The following is an 18,106-nucleotide window of genomic DNA, read 5'->3' on the forward strand; positions in this document are numbered from 1 at the left end:
TTGCCCTACCATCTTGAGTCGGAGTCGGAGTCAGGGTCATGGCCTGCATGAGTCAATGAAGATAAAAAGTCACAGTCAGTGAGAGGTCTGGAAAGATCTGTGTGTGCATCTGCTTGTGCAGACTGATTGCCTGGATTTCCCTTGTTTTAGAATGGTGGGGAAGCCAACTTCTCCAGAGACCATTTATGTGGTGGGGAAGCCAACTTCTCCAGGGACCGTCTATGTGGTAGGGAAGCCAACTTCTCCAGGGACCATCTATGTGGTGGGGAAGCCAACTTCTCCAGGGACCATCTATGTGGTGGGGAAGCCAGCTTCTCCGGGGACCGTCTATGTGGTGGGGAAGCCAGCTTCTCCAGGGACTGTCTACTGACCCTGCATTGTATCATCTGTGCATTCTTTTCCTGGCTCTTGGGTGGAGTGACTTGCCCAGTTAAGGCCATCTTTCCTCTAGGGGTACCTTGACCTAGTCCTAACAGCATCTGCTTTGACTTGATTTGAAAGGTCTTGTGAACAGCAGTTTCTTTCCATGGATCTGGGCACCAGCCTTGTAGATGATCCCCACATTCAGGTTTGGGGAGAGCAGACTTAGTGGGGTGCTGTTCCCAAGTTATCGGAGCTCTTTCTGAAATTCTAGCCATAAAACCAAAGGCTGAGTGGTGGGACTAATCAGATTTGCAGGTGTCCCGTAACAGCCAGAGAGGATGAACTGCATTAATGACCTCTTACATTTGGAGATCATTCTTTGTCAAATAAAAGAATTTGTCTCCTGTGGCTAATGGCGATATGGCAGACCAAGAATCCCCTTCTCCCTGGCGTGATGGCTGACGGGAGCACAAAGCCAAGCACTCCACACAGGGTCCATTCTGACTTGCATTTGCAAAACTTTCCCGCATACAAATCCATCCTCCTCTTAGAATACATTTTCTTTTTTCAGCATATCAATGACCAATAATTATTATTTATCAGAGCATAATCTTTATGCCTATTCATGATGTTATATTGTCAGACATTTAAATTCCACGTCTCTGCTAAGTCTTCAAGAGAAACTCTTGGCAGAATGTTTTAGGGCACGCCAGAGTGTGGTGGCATTGAAGGAAGCACTCGGTCTCCCAAGCAACAAGACCTTTCCCTTAGTCTATCACATTCAAAATGCGACTTTTGGAGTGAGTGATTCTCCAGTACAGAGTAAGGCATCCCTGTTAACACCCCGAACCTAAAAGACAGTGGCTGCAAGAAGGGGACACACTGTGGTGGTCCTAAGAGGCTCCCTGCTCTAGTCGCTGGAATCTGTTGAGTAGAAGGTGCTGCGCCTGACTCGGGGGCAGCAATAAAAGGAGAAATGGCTGCTCTTTGCATCTATGTGGTGAGATGAGATTGCACAGAATCAAAGACTTTCAGAGACTTTGGGTCACCTGATTGCTCCTTGAACATACTTTCCCACCCCCGTCTTCCATCCACACTTGTCAGTCTGTGATCACTTCCTTCTCCTTGCACATTGCATTGTTGTTTCCAACTGGCTTGGGCTCCCTGGTCTTGTAGAAAAACAGACCAAATAAAGCATGCTTGGTTTTTCTCTGCACAGGTAGAACTGACCTCAGCCTTGCTCTGTTCAGATTCTGTTGCCATCAAACTGGGAGGTTTCTGTCTTCATTAAAATGCCAACAGTCTCCAGAATCCCAATGAGTAAAACTGTAACCCCAGCATCTCAGGTGAATACACGGTTGCCTTTTCTCAGTGAGTGTCCAGGTCTTCTTGTGCTGCTCCTGGATTAAAGTCTAAGGATAAAGACATGGTTTCTTGCCAACGAGTATCCTCTTGGGATCACCTGTTGCATTATTTATGTCCTTCCTCTACGTTTACTCTCATAAGCTGATCTGGTTTCCTGTTGCCATTGGGATCAGGCTTAGTCGGCTGCACAGTGTTCTGAACTGGTCCAAGTCCGCATGAGTTCTCTTAGCCTCACCCTAGATGGAAGAGGTCCACCTAGGTGAGGGGTCTTCCCTGCCCTTCTGAGTATCTGGGCAAAGGTCCTCCCAACTCTTAAGTACCTCCTGGGTAAATTTAGTGTGTAAGTAATGGATACCCAAGTCCCTCGGAGCACTCCCCTGACCCGGCATGAAGCTTGCCTGGCTGCACAGGCTTTCTGCTTTCAGATGACCTTGAGATTCAAGGCAGTGAATGAGAGGATAGCCAAGCCTTAAACCCAGGCTGGAGTGTGACTGGCACCTGCATGGCCGAGGACTGGGCCCTTGAGGCTCCCTAATTGATGTGGGCACTCTGGTTGACTGGCAACAGCTGTGTAGGACATATCCCTTCACAGTTTTCCAGTGAATGGCCCTGCTCAAGGGGAAAATGTTAGTGTAATCAGTATTGCTATTTAAAGGTTTCTCCCTACCTACTGTCACATCCACTTGTTCAGGAGCAAGTAATTTGTAATTTATGCTTCGCAATTGTGTGTGCTGTAGTTAGAGGAATGGCGCTAACGTGCTCTGCATCCCCAACCCCCAGGTCCTGGATTTAGCCTCTGTCCTTGTGGCTTCTCCCAGTCCCCAGCACCAAGGTGTGCATTGCCCAAGGCCCTGCCTCATGCATGCTGAGATAGCACCTCCTGCCTCTGCTTGTGTGTCCCATGTGTGTGGGGGCGCAAATCGCTGTGGTTCTCTCCACTGCCATTTCCATGTGCCTGCTGCTCCCTAACTTCAGCCTGGCCCTGCCCCTACTTCTGATGGAGGAGCTGGAGTCCAGGCAAGTAGGCTGGAGGGCCAGTGGGTCAATGGTCTGGTGCTGCTGGGTGGGTGGAGGTGGGCATCAGTGTATCGGGATGTGGCGGAGTGCCGGAAGGTGCTGAACTTAAGGTGTGGTGCTGTGATCAGGACACGGAGCTGGGCATCTGAGTGCCAGCATTCTGACCATGGCCTTGGTGCTGCATCGCCATGCACCACAACCCTGACTTCATCTGTCACTGCAACAGTCCTTATCAAAGATAGCCCAGCTCTGAAAAAGAGAGACTCACCTCTTCCCTCCCAGAAAAAGGTGTTCAGTTGTTTGAAAGAAAAGTGTGCAGCATGCAAACAGACATGCCCTCTGCTCAGGAGGTAGTGGTACAGCTTGCTGTTGTTGTATGACACAGAACAAGGCACAGAGGCCTCAGTGCCATGCCGCCCAAATCAGGGTGGAACTAACATGCCAGTGCTTCAAGTCCAAGTTGGCTCAAACGCTTGGCCTCCAAGTTAAAACGAGTGCAGGCTGTTTTGTTTCAGCCTGGCCTGGTTCGAGTTCTTCTGCAATAGGATGATTGTGAAGTGTGAGCCTTAACATCTGGTGTCACTTCTGACAGCTGCAGGAACAGAAGGGCTCATTAGTGCTGCCTTGAAGGCAACAGCAACAGCTTGTGCTTCCACATCCACAGGGTTGGAAAATACCTGCAGTGCTATAATGCTGTTTGCAGAGGGGACATTCTTACTTGACCTTGTACTGGACATGCTCAAACGCAGGGCTGTTCCTCCTGATGCCTAGCCCGGTGGATTGAAAATGGCAACATTCGATTCAAGGGTCATCTTTTAGGTAGTGAGGTTACTCCACCAAGGCAACCTGCATGCCTGCCCAGGGAAGCTTCTGAGTTTTTCCCCTCCTGCCTCATTCCTTGGCCTTCAATCCTAATTTTCAACTTGACAATGGGAACTGGGGCTTTTTTTTTTTTTTTTTTTTTAAGAAGAAGCCTTTAGCAAATGACCCGTAATACTGATCTCTGTGTCCACTGAGCTACCACCCCTGTCAGAGGACAGATCCAGAGAAGAATGAATTACCCTCATTTGCCTAGAGAATAACCAAGAGAGTCTATAGTTCCAGTACCTGGTCTGGTGCTTTCAAATGTCCTGTTCTGCTGGGATGCTCAGGATGGGATGCAAGTAACAGAGCAGGTATGCAGAGCCCTCCATAGGTGCCAGTTAGCAGTGAGTAGAATTCCCTCCTTTCTCTGTCTACATCCACTGGAGCACTTTGTGTAATTCCGCCTGGCATGTCTGTTTGGTTCCAAAGAAACTAGAAAATGACTAAGGAATTCAGCCGGCTCAGTAGATCCCTTTCAGTGAAACCCTTAGTTACTTAGTAACACATGTGGAAAGTAAAGTTGGTCCTTTGGAAGGCCATGTCTGGGATCTTCCCACCACAGCTGTTCCATTTCTCAGAACCAGTAGGAACTGTGGGACCATCAGGTGGAATTTCCCTGTGTCTTAGTCTCCAAGCCATGCAGACTACATTCATGGCTACTTCTTCCCCTGTTTGTACCCTTTGTCCAGGTATTGCCTCAATTTATATGAGAGGACTTCAAACAGTTCATAGAAAAAATGGGATTAAAAGATGCTTTTTTAATGCAAAAGATTTTTAATATCTGTGCACGGTGTTTCTGTTTTGCGTGAAGACTCCTTTATGAGGCAAAAGGGGAGGTAGACATCTTGACGGGATCAGTCTGTCCCCGCCATGCTTTTGGGGGAGCACATGTCCTTCACTTTACTCAGACACCATTCCCCTGAGAGAAGGATGGATCCGACCCTGGGGAGCCACTGATGCAAAGCGGCAGCTAATCTCATTAGTGGCTCCACTTAGAGCCAACAGCAAGGTCAAGTCCTCAGATGTGGGCAGAGGGAAGCAGATGCCCTTTCCAGGAGTGTCATTCTGCATGCTGGCCTTTGGAGGAGCAGACACTTTCCTGGCAGGTCCCTTGGTCACACTAGGCCATGAGGTGCATGTGGTCCAGGGTAAAATCTACTTTGCAGAAATCCGGAGTGTTTGTTTTCTGAGCATAAGCAGCAGCTCATGCCCCCGGCTGCCCTTCTTTCTGCTCGAGGTACATCACACCGGAGTCAGCCTGACTCTGTACCTTTGTCCGGACCATCTTTTTCACTGAAGGATGCCCTCTTTCCATAAGCTTCCTTGGTCTAGGTGGCCACAGGTATGAGTGTCCCTTCTTCAGGGACCACCTGAGACCCTCCCCCAGAGACTCCTATGTTTGAACACCAAGCCATACCTGTGTCAACAAGGCTGGTGGTCTGTGACTGTTTCTTGAGGTCAGAGTCGTAGTGTAACTGCACCCCCCCACCGGGTCCTCCCATTGGATTTTACTTCCACACCAAGATCACACTTGAGATACTCCGGGCACAAGCATGTGGAGGGTGCCATTTCCAGTTACCCTCCCCTGGAAGGTATAAATCAGTGTGGTACTGCCACACATGTGACCCTCAGCCCTTGTGGGGTTATGAGTGGAGTCCCTGTTAGGAGTTGATCAAGTGTTTGACCCCCATCAGGGATGATCATGGCCCTGGGTATCGGCCTCAGGAAGACACAGAGGCCTGGGGAAAGAAGCTGACAGGGCTGATTTCATGATAGCCTCCTTTCCTAATATAAAAATGTTATGCATGCTGCTAATGATCTCTCAGTGTATTTTGGCCTGGAACGGAGAACAGAGTCTATGGAAGTTTGCTGTGACACCGTTCCTAACTAGTGAGTCAGTATATTTAGCCAGGCTTGTTTTTGTTTATCAAAGGTCAGAAAAGGACACCTCGTCTGTCAGCCTGGTGGTGCTCTGCCAGGTGCTGGAGGGGTTCTCCCAGCAGGGATATGGATGAGGGGACAGTGGGAGGGAGGGACTTTGGGAAGAGGGTGGCACTTTCCTGGCACTTGGTATGACTTGTCATGGTCTTCCCTTAGAACACACAGTGGCCCAGTGTCTTTTGGGTTGTTCCTCTCCCGCACAACAAGCCCAGATGCCCATTTTGCTCAAAAGGGCTGCTTCTTTTGGAATTGAACATGGAGGACGTCCCTGATGCTGACTGCCCACCATGACTCCCATTTGCATTCACACCCCCTTCTCTTCTCTCTGTCCTGCCTTCTGCCTCTCCTCCTCCCTGCAGGTTCACCTGCTGAAGGACCAGTTGGCTGCTGAGGCAGCGGCACGACTAGAGGCCCAGGCCCGCGTGCACCAGCTCCTGCTGCAGAATAAGGACATGCTCCAGCACATCTCCCTGCTGGTGAAGCAGGTGCAGGAGCTGGAGCTGAAGCTGTCAGGACAGAATGCCAGTAAGCCAGCACCCTGCCCAGCCCTTGCCTCCTCCTGTGGGAACTCTGGACAGCACATACTGTTTCCCTAGGGCTTTTGGTGATGCTTCATGAAACCTTGACCTTGTCCTGTATTCCAGCAAACACACACACACACAGAGGCAGCTTTATCAGTTCTGTGTGTGCACTGCTTGAATTACAAAGTAGCAGAGCCAGGGCCTCCTTGGCTGTCTTCTAATTCAGCGATCAGAATTGGCCTAAGAAATCCTGGTCTGAAACTGCTGTATGCTCACCCAGCCTGGATTGGAAGGGAGCTCGGGCACCCTATAGCCTAAGGCAGCCCAATTCTTTCTCAGAGAAACTTGTTTCTGTCAAAATGCAGTAAGCACCCATGGAGTGTCATGTTCTCTGTGAGTTGTGTGAGACACCTCCAACTGTGCAGTAGGTGATTCTTCCCATGCCAAAGGAGGGGTTTTCAAAAAATCCATAGAATCTGCCCTATAGATGAAAAAGCTATGCATGGGCTATGACATTCTCGATGCTAAAATAAGTTTATCTTTTGATCGTATTTTCCATGGAGTTTTTGAAGACCCTTTGTCAATCCTTCACTGTCACATAGGAAAAGCTGGCAACAGTACATGCGTTTAGTAGCTATGGCTGCAGAGTAACTAGGCGGGCGGCTCTGTAGAGAAGGGGCAGATGTGTGGCCCTAGGCCTGAGATGCAGCCCTCCAGGTGGGGCTTGGGAGGGGAGCGGAAGACACAGTACATGTCTGCATACCTTCCTGAGAGCTGAACTCAAAGTATGTGATGGCTGTGGACCAGTACCACATCCCCGGATCCTGTCATGTCCAAAACAATGCTGGGATTTGATTCCTTCAATCCCAGGTGTAGTGGATGCTGTTTTGTTCATTTTACAGATGAGGAAACAGACTCAGATTAAAGTCACCAGGTTCTAAAACTAGCCAGGGATAGAGACAAAATTCAAACCCAGACCTAACTGCAAAAATTTTTCTGGTTATTCCAGAAGTTGTCCCTTAAATTATCCAATGAGCTCTCTGAAAATATGTGCCTTAGCAAATCCAGCCCACAGACATTATTCTTGCTTCTGTAAGTCTGGGGCCCAACTGAGGTCTTTGCTTAAAGGTTGGCCCAAGGGTATGGGTTGGCAGCCACTTGCTTCACCCCTAACTGAGCCTGTGGATTGCGAGAGTTGTGTTTGTTGGAATCCTGATGAGGTTCTGGTGAACGTTAATCAACAGGATTGCACCAAGAGGACCACATGCCTTGACCGTGACTTCCCTTGGTACCTTTTCCCTACCACAAAGCCAGCTCAAGATGTCCCTGTCCTCCCTTAATCATCAAGTGGCTCTCCCTGTCGCTGCTGCTCCCCTCCAGCCAGGGGTGCTGTGCTGTGATGGAGAGGGAGGAGGAGGAGGGAGCATGCCAGAAGGCTTGCCCTGTTTAGCTGAACCACAAAACCCCCAGGAGTTACTACTGAGTTGACTAGAGATGGTCCCTTGCAGGGGGCAGTGCCCTGGGAAGAGGGTCTCTTTCCAAACCAACAGCCAGTGCCTGACAGCACCCTCTCCCCATTCTTGTCTCCCTCCAGTGGGCTCCCAGGACAGTTTGCTGGAGATCACCTTCCGCTCTGGAGCCCTGCCTGTGCTCTGCGACCCCACCACCCCAAAGCCAGAGGACCTGCACTCGCCACCTCCCGGCGCGGGCCTGGCCGACTTGGCACCACAGACTGGCAGCCCCCTAGGTAGGCGCGACTGCTTGGTGAAACTTGAGTGCTTCCGCTTCCTCCCCCCGCCAGCGAATGGGCAGCAGGTGCTGGGCGGCCTGGAGCTGCTCCAGTTCCGTGAGTCGGGCATCGCCTCAGAGTATGAATCCACCACGGACGACAGCGAGGAGCGTGATTCGTGGTCCCAGGAAGAGCTGCCGCGCCTGCTCAATGTCCTGCAGAGGCAGGAGTTGGGTGACAGCCTGGATGATGAGATCGCCGTGTAGGAGCTGGAGAGGAACAGGTGGAGATGGCGTGGCCGCACTGTGCGGGGATGTCCAGTGTGGCTGCTCAGCCTGGGTAGGGAGATGGCCGGCAGATGCACCCTGCCTGGGAGAGTGTTAAGGCTCAGAAAAGGGTTAGGGTTTTAAGAGGGGAAACTGCAGAAGACATTAGATTCCAGGAGGAAACTCAGCCTCTCCACTACTTGTGACTAAAGCGGATTGAGGGCTGTGCCTGCCAGAGCCCATGGCTTTAGGTGGGGGACCCTCCTCTGACCACCAGGATGCTGGAAGACCTGCCCCCTTCCCTGCTGCATTATAAGGCTTGAGGCTCTTCTGTTCTGTCGTCAAATGCCCAGCGGCCCCCTTGCTCACCCAACCCCCATGTCCCCATTTGAAGGGAAGCCATTGATCCCTTCTCAGGTACTTTGGTTCTGGATATAGGATACTCTTCCAAGAGGAAGTTCTTTAGGCCCTGGCTGAGCTTGGAGAGGCCCAAGGACCTGGACTGCAAAAGCTAGGCTGGTCTTTTCCATGCAAAGGTGGAATGAGGATGTGACCGACCCAGTAGAATTGTATCCAAGTATTTTCTCCAACTGGATGTAAGCACGGTGCTTCAAAGGGAGCCCAGCTGCCACAGTCACTTCAAACAGGAAGCCCTACCTGGAACCCAGAAACTGGAAAGTATCCTTGTCCCACCACCCCTCACACCCCGTGTCCTGCCCAGGGGGCTATGCCAGCAGAAGTTTTATACAGTACTCTGCCTCTGAGCACATCAGAGCAGGGCCTCTAGCCTTACCCACCGGCCTGCCCTTTTCCACCAGATCATGCTGGTCAGGTTTCATGGCAAGGAAACAACAACCATAACCTGGATGCAGGTTGCCAGCCAAGATTTTGGTGTGCTCTGCAGAATCACTGCCACTGATGTCAGGGACCACAGCTGTGCTACCCCAGCCTCTCTGTGGGTGCATGCCTTGAGCACACCTATCAAAAGTACCATGTGCAAATCCTATTATCTGTTTCCATCCAGGTCTGGCCAAGGGATTCCCACTTCACTAGCAGACTGGCAGGGACCGTGGGGAAAAGCTCCTTTGGTTCCTGTAAGACCATCCATGGCTGAGACATAGGCTAGAGCTTTCTGTCAGGGGAAGTTAAGTCTCAATGCTGAACTCCCAGCTCAGACCTAGGCTGTGGAATTGTCAGAGGGGAAATCAGTAAGGTTGTGGTTGCCTCGGGATAGAGTTCTTCAACTCTGCCTTGGCTTTGGAGCTTTATATGAATGAGGGCGCAGCCCTTTCCTTATGGCTACAGTTGGATTTCCTCTAGACCCGAAAGTTCAAACTCAAGAGAATCAATGCAACTCTGCATTAGCTCTGCTTGGTCCATGAGTGCCAGTGGAAAAGGGGTGAGGTGGTTGGTATGTGCATGTGTGCAAGTGTGTGTATGTACATGTGGAAGAAGGTAAGTATGTGTGCAGGCTTGTGAGAGTGACTGGTGAGAAGAAAAATGGGACTTCAGGGAATCAGAATCAGCAATAGGTTTGGGGACCTTCTCCTAATGTGCATTTAGTTGGAGAGGTGTGGCTCTGTCTGCTGAAGCATTGGAAGTAGATCCAAATATGCAAGAGAGTCAAGAATCAAGAAAAGCAAACCCACGAAGGAACAATTACCCCGGAGCTGGTTTGCCTGAGCCTGCTCAGCTTGTTGAGACCCTGGAGTCTGGAACCTTTTAGGCCACTAAGATTTTGAGTGTCCCAGCAGGAGCTGAGGAGACAAAGCCAGAGGTCAAGGGATGTAGTGTGTGGCATGTGGGGTGGCATGGGGGGGTGGTGGAATAGGTTGGGGAGGTCATTTCTGAAGTGGCTTTGAAAAGCTTGTGAAAGAAGTGAAATATGGGATACACTCATTATCTGTGACACTGACTGGGAACACAGCACCAGCTTTCGCCCTCTGGCTGTTCCATGGTCCTCGCCTGCCTCGCCAACCTTTACCCAGAACTCAGGCCCTCCCTGGAACACTTATGTGTGCTGGCAACCTCTTTGGTGTGACTCATAATAGTGCACGTGGAGTTGGGGAAACTAAGGACAGGTCTAGGAGCCTTGCAAGGTCACCAGCCCCCAACCCTCCATCAGGATCAGCTAAGCTGGAAAGGAGCATTGCTGACCCGGTTCCCAGTGATGTCACCCTGGCCTCCCCCCTTGCTTCTGGCTCTGCTAACTCAACTCTGCTGCCTTCTCTTTTATCCTCTACTCTGCCCCATATGAAAGACAAGTGGACACTGGGGGCCCCCCGCCTTGCTGGTGGCTGCCCCAGCTTTCCCCCGGGTGCCACAGACTCTGGGACAAATGAGGCTTTCACAGTTGCAGAGCGACAAAAGAATATGTCCACATGAGAAGGACTGTATATTGGGGTTGAAAATGATACTCCTTCCGTTCCTGCTTGTATCAATGCTATCTGCAAAGCCTCTTCCTAGCCTCACTTCTCTCAACTGATCCTGTTTTGGTGTTGCATTCCTTTGATTTAACTCTTTGCTTGACTGCTTTTTCCTACCCCCTTACTCCCTAACCCTCTACTTCCCAAAACTGTTGTGTCATTAACTCTGTTGGATCAACTCTGGGAACAGATTCTGTTCATGTAAGTGCACTTAATCCCTGGATGTTGTCACCAGTCTAGTGGCTTTTGCTAAATAAACCTTTCTTATTTCTAAAGGCTTCTCTCATGGTCTTTTCTTGCTGCTTCTATTTCACCTGCTCCTTCTCTCCCCCTCACCTTCTACCCACTTCCCGAGACAGGCGACTTCAGCTCTGGTGAGACCTGGGTCCCAAGGCCGTGGGATTTGGAACAGTCTTTGTGTTCCCCGAGGGAAGGTGCTACCTGAAGTTGCAGTTCATAAGGACCAGCCTTGCAGAATCGGATTCTGGGAGAAAGGGGATGGGGTTGTATTTGGCAATGTCTGGAGACCTTTTTGGTTGTCACAGCCAGAAGATGGATGTAACAGGCACGTAGAAGGGAAAAGTCAGAGGTACTGGTCAGTGTCCTCCCTTGCACAGGACAGTTCCCCAAAGCAAGATGTTATCCCATCCAAATGCCATCAGTGCTGAGGTTGGGAGCCCAGGTTCTAGAGCCATACCTGCAGACTCTTCCCATCCCAGGTCTGTCCACCCTCTAAGCGTCATGACTGTTCAGACAGAGTAAGTAGAGTGCTTGAAAAAGTACCTCTTAGGGGTATGTACAACATACCTAAGCTCATCAGGATTATAGACTTTCTCACTCTCAGACTAATGTCTGGCATACATGGCAGGATATCTGAGCGAACCCATTCCACAAATGTCCATACTTGGAGGCAAACAGACTTTATTTTCTAATCTGCGCACATGAACATTTGCTCGTGTGAATACACACACACACACACACACACACACACACACACAACCTGGAAGGTATCATTGCCATATAGCTGAGCAGGGAGGTCCTACCTGAGGCATGTGGCTTCCCTGCAAGAAGTGGAAATGAAGGATGGGGGTGCTAGATGGGGGTGCTAGCTACTCCGAGCAGGGAGTAGCTAAGGGCTCACAGAACAGACTTTGTTTTGGGGATGCCAGTTCCTGTTGGTGGGACTTTTTACCTGTATTGAGACCTGATGCTTTGTCAAACTCAAACCAGAGTTCCTAACCTGGGTCCCTCTGTTCATTTCTGACTGACTGAACCCAACTTTATTTTTTAATCTGTAAGATGGGGACAGGGTAGATGAGATCACATTTTAAAAGTACCCAGCAGAGGTGCCCAACCATGACCCCTGGTACAGTTTATGATTTAGTTTATGTTTTGGGTTTTTTCCTACCTACACCTGTGTTAATGAGGGCAGAGTTTGCCAGGTGCTTATTTCTGCTGATAAAAATGCCTGGGTTGCAGTGGGTCACTGTGGGAAGTAAGACATGCAGAGTCTGTTGTCTTTAGGGCGAAAACACCCAGCACCAGCTTTGCCAGGCAGCATGGGCACATGCTTTGCACCTGGGCCTTCCCCCTGGCTGTTATTACCTTCCCTCTTCTGGTGCATTCCATGTCTAGGATGTACATACCCTAGAAGAAGGGAGTAGGGTTTGCTAAGGATGGGAGATGAAATTGGGAGTGGATTCCTTCCCAGATTCTTCCACAGACGATGACAAGACCATGCACAACCTCCACAATCCAGCTCTTCCCCATACTGACTCAGGAGTGCTGTTAAAGGCCACACGCACAGCCACATGTATATAGAAAAGCCTTCCAGGACTCAGATGGCCTTCCCATTTAACAAATTGGTCAGACTGAGGACTAAAAGACTTGCCCAGAGTCGTGCACCTGCTGCCTCAGGGAGCAGGGTCCTGGGAAAGATGCCAGGGCTGCAGAGAGAGCCCTCAAGCACAGAGGGGACACACTGTAACCAGAACACAGATGCACTAGCTATAGACTCCTGGACCCTGGCGGGTAAAACCTGACGAGTGGTGATGGAACCCCTCACTAAGGAACATAAGTGAAATTTTAGCAGCCCAGTGACAAGCAGAGGCAGCTCTGCTAAGCCATGAGGTAAGGGTCCAGGACAACTTTCAACGCATCCAACCCCATCCATTGGCCAAAGTGTGAGGGCAGCAAAGATGAGAGGAGGACTAGTGCCTGCATCCCTGAAAGGAGATGCTTGCTGCAATAGCAGGGCCCACCGAGTCACAGGGGAGAGGTGAGGAAGGCCTCCATACCCCTCAGGTGAGTGTCTGTCTTCTCTGTTAAATGACCTAATGGGAATGAAGAGGTCACTGCGTCTCTGAGGCCCCACACATCTTTCTGGATGGGATGGGCCATGCGTTTCATTCAGAAGTAGAATCATGGTCAAGGCCAGCTGCTGAGAGTACGGCTTGGCAACAGGCTGCAGAGTGACGTGACTCCAAATAGGCACGCAGAGCTGGCCTTGGGTTACAAGGATTTTGTCCTGCTTCTAAATGTGCAGTTGGAGGGAATGTGGCAGGGCCCAGCTGCTTTCTTTCTGTCTCATGCGCAGGGGACTGCTGTCCTTTCGACTCTATCCCTCGAAAGAGCAAACTGCTAAGATGCCTTTCAGACTCCACAGATGCCTTCCCCAAGCACCGAGCACTGGGAGGGGACATTCAGACTCTGCTCCTCAGGGACCAGAAGACCAGAAGCCTGGCACAGTGATGAGTTGTCTGAGTCACCTGCAGGGCAAGGCAGGGCAGGTTGCAAGCAGATCCATGCCTTTTCCCCTACACCCCCCAAACTACCACCAGGGGTCCTGACTCAGTAAATCCCAGTGGGTCTAAGAATATCATTTCTCACCAATTCCCAGAGAAGGCTTAGCCATGGTGCACCTTGCTTGGAAAGCCCACTGTCTTGACGGATATTCCCAAACTTTGGATATTTGTGTTTATTTTGAGGGAGGGGGGTAGTTGGGAGAGCCTGGTGTTACTAGGTAACCATTAACCAGAGGGCGCTTAGAGTGACAGCAGGTGGTGCAAGGTGGCCTTAGACTCCCAATAGAAGACGACTGTGACTAACTGATTTATTGGCATCTCTCTAGATACATAAAAAGGCTTCATCCCCTGTTCGCCTGAAATACCCAGCAGGACTATTTGAAGGCCTGGCAGCTGCCAGAGGAAAGCCTGTCCCCTGGCCGTGCCTTCTGTTCCTTGCCCCAGAGGCTCTTGAGCTTGCGGTAGTACACCCTGCAGCTGAAGCCCTCCTTGAAACCCCCCTTGATATGGCTCTTTAGGGAGTGCAGGGTGGGGTACATGCGGCAGCAGGCTGCACACTTGTAGCCATTCTGCTGGGCTGGGTGCCACTTGGAGGCCATCAGGATATCCTGGGACGTGATGTAGTCCAAGGAATCTGGGCCATGCCTGGCTTTCCTGGTGGCCTCTCGAGGACATGTGTTCTCTGGGGAGGAAGAGGACGAGCAAATACTGTCAACCGCATCCTCGGGAAGGCAGTTGTCCCCCCTGCCTTCATCCCGCTGCAGCTCTGGGAAGCTGTAGGCCTCCTGATGGCTCTCTTTGTCAGTGTATACGAAGTAGCTGTAAGGGGAGGACCAGGGCCGGTAGATGGCGCAGTTCCGCCTCGGCTGCTCCCCATTCTGCGTGTCCCCCAGGCTGCAGTCTGCAAAGGAGAGAGTTAGTCTGAGCCTCTGACCAGGCCGAGAGCAGTGAAGTTAAGGTGCCTGGAGGCCATGGGGCACGCAAAAAGGTGTGAAGGCAGGTAGCTGGATATGACCTTGGGTGTCCTTCATCCAACTTTGATCATGATTCTGAGAGTAGATGGACATTAGACTGGGAAGAATAGCCTAAGACATTGATTCCTATATCTGTTCCTACTGCTGCCAGTGACCATTGCATCTCTGAGCAAGAGGCCTCTTCTAATCCCTAAGCCTTGGAATGTTCCAGATCCTTCCCTCCTCCTTAAAGATGCCTTGTCCTTTGGACAGGTGGACAGAGAAGCAGGTCTCTGGCCTCCAGCGGCTCCTGTCATTTTATTTGTTTGTCTTGCCATCAGTGGTTGTATCTATTTTTTCTCAGCCACCACCAGCCCATCTTGATCCCTCCTGAACCCATCAGACAGAAACTGCTCCTCCATACCATCGTGAGACAGGAGAAGCAAGAGGCCTCCACAGGCCTTTGCTGCAGGTGGAGGGAGCAGGTTGGAGCCTGCAGGTGTCAAAGCAGGCAGCATGTGGTGAGCCAGCTTGCAGAGCCCTTCCCTTAGGTGGTCAGTTCCTGTCTGTCAAGTCCCTGCCTAGATTGGAAAAGGCCTCACCTGATGAGAGCGCTGTGTTCCGCACCCCATGCCGGAAAGTGCTGCTTGGGTACTGGGTGGGCAGGACTTGAGCTGGGCTGGAGGCCTCTGAGGGTGCCGCTGTCTTTACAATGTCTGCATTAGAAGAGACACTCTGGTGAGCTAAGCAAAGTTGGGAGTCCTCTTGCCCAAACCTCTGTACAGACTCAATATCTACCCCTCAAAGGCAAAACAATGACCTCTGAACCCCATCCAGGCAAAACCATTATGGAGCACCCTAAGAAACTTCAAGTGGGATGATTTCATTCTGGCAGGAGAGAAATCCCCAGGAAGGTGGTGCTGGGGTTGCTTAAGATGTGACCCAGATGGGTTCTACAGCATCTGACGTGTGTGATTTCATGCTGGTTGTAGGACCAGGAAGGAGCTCTGGTCATGGGTTACACAGTAAAGAAGCCTCATTCTTAGAACATCACACACTCTTAAGTAGAGAGAGCTCATGAGGACCCTTGCTGCCTGGCACACATGGGGCACTGCTGCCACTGGATACAAAACCAACCTGCCTTAACTCCCAGAGTGGTCCACTGTGCTTAGTCTGAGGGACAGATGCATCCCATATAGGCAAATGAATGTCAGAGCTGTATTGGGCAGGCTGCCCACATTTTCACATACTTGGAAATTGGGGGATTTTGTTAACAGTGCAGATGCAATTGTGTGAGAGTCTGCGTTTCTAACAGGTTTCCATTGGTGCAGCTGGTACAGGTGATACACACTGGAAAGAGCAAATGGTCACCACGTCCATCTTTATTCCACCGTGTGCTCATCAGTTACTCGGCCACTCAAGCATAGTTCGTTAAATCTGAATCTCCTCCAGCATTTCAAGACCCAAGGGGATGAGCGTTTAGCCTAGCAGTTAGTTCACCTGCATCCTACATCAGAATGCCCAGCTCTGGCTTCAGGCTCCACCTTCTTCCCAGAGCCTGAGAAGCAGCAGGAAGAGCTCAGTAATTCAGTTCCTCCCGCACACGTGGAAGGCATGGCTTCACTTCCCAGCTAGCTCAGCTGTCAGGGTTGTAGGCATCTGAGCAGTGGAACAGCAGATGGAGGAACTAACTCTCTGAAACAACAGATGGGAGAGTCTTCTTCATTCCGTCTCTTCTCTTTTTCCCTCCCTCCCTCTCTCCCTTCCTCCCTCTTCTCTTCACTCCTCTCTTTGGCTTTGTCCCTCCCACACCTCTTTCTCTCTCTGGCTCTCTAAAGGTCTGTAGGCAGACCTTGTGATGGAGGCTCTAGATGACACATCCCCCCCATTGTTTCCTTGCCAGGAATTCATAGGCAGCGAGGAATTTTCCTTGAGTGTAGTGTTTTTGAATGATCGCTTTATCCCCATGTATAATCTGATTTCCTTACCCAGGCATGGCTTCTGTAATGACCTAGTAGAGTACTCAATGAAAATTTTAAAATAACATCTTGGTGGCCCTAGTGACACCATGGTGTACCTGGCAAGCTGGTGGCACGTGATGATGTTTTGTTAGGAAAAGTGCTCAGAGCAGAAGAGATTCGAGGACCAGAGATGCTGAGGAGTGAGAAGTTCTCCATGTTCTGACCACTGCAGTATCTGGAGATCACTCACCAAGAGCCTGGCCAAGTTGCCAGGGCAACAAACATTCTGAGCACAGTTGACATCACAAGGTTCCATGGTTCCACTTGCTGGCCGAGTTAGCTCCTTGTGCTGTGATGGACCCCATGGCCAGCAGGATTAGCGTGGCACATGTGTTGGCTTGACAGCCCTCAGTTGCCCACCGTTACTGAGAATACCCAGAGAAGGAGGGAGAGAGAAAGAAGATTGTGGTACAAGGATGGTGGTGGTGCTAGCTGTTTGCCCTGCAACTTTGTCTGAAATATTGTTCCCACTCTCCAATGCTGACCAATGCCATTCCCAGTGCTGGAAACCACTGTGTGTGCTCTCTGAATGACTTTTTTTCTCTTCTGTCTACCTGACCTCTACCAGTGAATATTTTTGTTTTGGTTTCAGTTTTAGGGGGCATTTTAAAACATTTTTTAGGAAATAATACTTTCAAGTTTATGTTACAAAAATAAATCAGTATGAACATCCATACACTGTGTACCCCGACTGTCCTCTTGCTAATATTTTAGCACATTTGCTTTATGGATTCCCCCTCTTCCCCACTCTCTCCGTCACACATTCACGTACAAACACTCTATGAAGTGTTTGATTTGAATGTTTTGGAGGTAAGATACAAACACTATGTCTCTTTATGCCTAGATACTTCAATGTGCTAAGAGTAGGGGGCCAGATCTTGTGTTTGATGGGTTGGTTTCTTTTCAGCAAGTGACTGACCTGCAGTTTGTAGCTTCCTCCAGACCGTTTTGCCTGTAGAAAATCAGTTTGCTGGTAATACTATGGTCAAGAACATCTCTTTGCTTTGCAAAAATGCAAGCCTAACACCGGGGTGTGATGTGTAATCAGTCAGTGAGAATGAAAGCACTTTAAAGATGAGTGGCAAATGCCCCATTCCGGATCATCACAACACATGAGCCAGATGCAGAACAGTGCATTGGGTATAAATGATGGAGATTTTATGCCAACTGGGCAGCTGCAGCCTACTGTACCATAGCAATAGACTTGCTTTACCTTCATGGGGTGCGTTCGTGAATGTGGTGGTTCAACCTCTGCCTAGAGGAACTTAGAGTTGTCTGATTCCCCACTGCATACACATTGACAGGCAGAAGAAGACAACCAGTTCCTTCCTGTTAATGGTCCCAAAGTCTAGAACCTTGGGCTGCACTGGGGTGTAAATGGCAGCCACATACTATGGTGACATGACAGGTGTTGGAAATTTCATTTGGACTAAGTAAGGGGTGTGGAGAAGGATGATGAGTGTAGTGATGAAAGCAGGGCACTTCTGATTCCCATCCTACACCTAACCCCTGCTATTAGCTCCCTGGGCCTGTTGGCTTTCCATGGTTGACTTGATGATAAGATGACAAGACAGTCGAACATCTTGCTGGCTGCTGTCAAGTGCACATAGGACTCAGAAAACTCGTAATCCCATTATGTTGTCTTGGCCTATCACATGTATCCCCTTGCAATCCAGGAATTTCAGAGCTGCTTAATGCAAAGAAGACTCAAAGTGTTGTGGAGCAGAAAGAACATGGGATCTTGAGCATCCAAGGGCCTGTTTTGAGTTTTCAATATATAACCCTGTTGGGGTTTAGGTTTTGAAGAGTTGATGGGAACCTGGTATTTCCAGGGGT

General features: G+C 50.1%; 2 protein-coding genes across 9 annotated transcripts in view; one reads left to right on the top strand and one right to left on the bottom strand.

Moving 5' to 3' along the window:
• Positions 1 to 18,106, top strand: part of C2H1orf226 (chromosome 2 C1orf226 homolog) — a 237,927-nt gene that overhangs the window by 215,112 nt on the left and 4,709 nt on the right. For 6 of the 8 annotated variants that reach the window (XM_058660547.1, XM_058660549.1, XM_058660551.1 and 3 more), the window contains 2 exons: positions 5,910 to 6,075; positions 7,666 to 7,818. In XM_058660547.1, coding sequence (XP_058516530.1) covers positions 5,910 to 6,075; positions 7,666 to 7,818 — 319 coding nt within the window. Of the gene's footprint in view, positions 1 to 5,909; positions 6,076 to 7,665; positions 7,819 to 16,508; positions 16,632 to 16,874; positions 17,081 to 18,106 lie in introns of those variants that run through there. The other 2 variants (XM_058660553.1, XM_058660554.1) reach the window with 2 other exon arrangements.
• SPATA46 (spermatogenesis associated 46) lies at positions 13,591 to 16,492 on the bottom strand. Its single transcript, XM_004589120.3, has 3 exons — positions 16,327 to 16,492; positions 14,852 to 14,965; positions 13,591 to 14,197 (listed from the first exon to the last, which is right to left on the bottom strand). The coding sequence occupies exons 1-3, from the start codon at positions 16,424 to 16,426 to the stop codon at positions 13,671 to 13,673; spliced, it is 741 nt and encodes a 246-aa protein (XP_004589177.3). The 5' UTR covers positions 16,427 to 16,492; the 3' UTR covers positions 13,591 to 13,670.

The sequence above is a fragment of the Ochotona princeps genome, chromosome 2, assembly GCF_030435755.1.
Source record: "Ochotona princeps isolate mOchPri1 chromosome 2, mOchPri1.hap1, whole genome shotgun sequence".
NCBI classification, from domain to species: domain Eukaryota; kingdom Metazoa; phylum Chordata; class Mammalia; order Lagomorpha; family Ochotonidae; genus Ochotona; species Ochotona princeps.

Coding starts and splice junctions, on each gene's coding strand:
- SPATA46 (XM_004589120.3), bottom strand. CDS start 16,426: ATGGAGAACTTCTCACTCCTCAGCATCTCTGGTCCTCGAATCTCTTCT. Junction 14,966..16,326: donor ACGTGCCACCAGCTTGCCAG/GTACACCATGGT, acceptor CTTCTAATGCAG/ACATTGTAAAGACAGCGGCA. Junction 14,198..14,851: donor GAACACAGCGCTCTCATCAG/GTGAGGCCTTTT, acceptor TCTCCTTTGCAG/ACTGCAGCCTGGGGGACACG.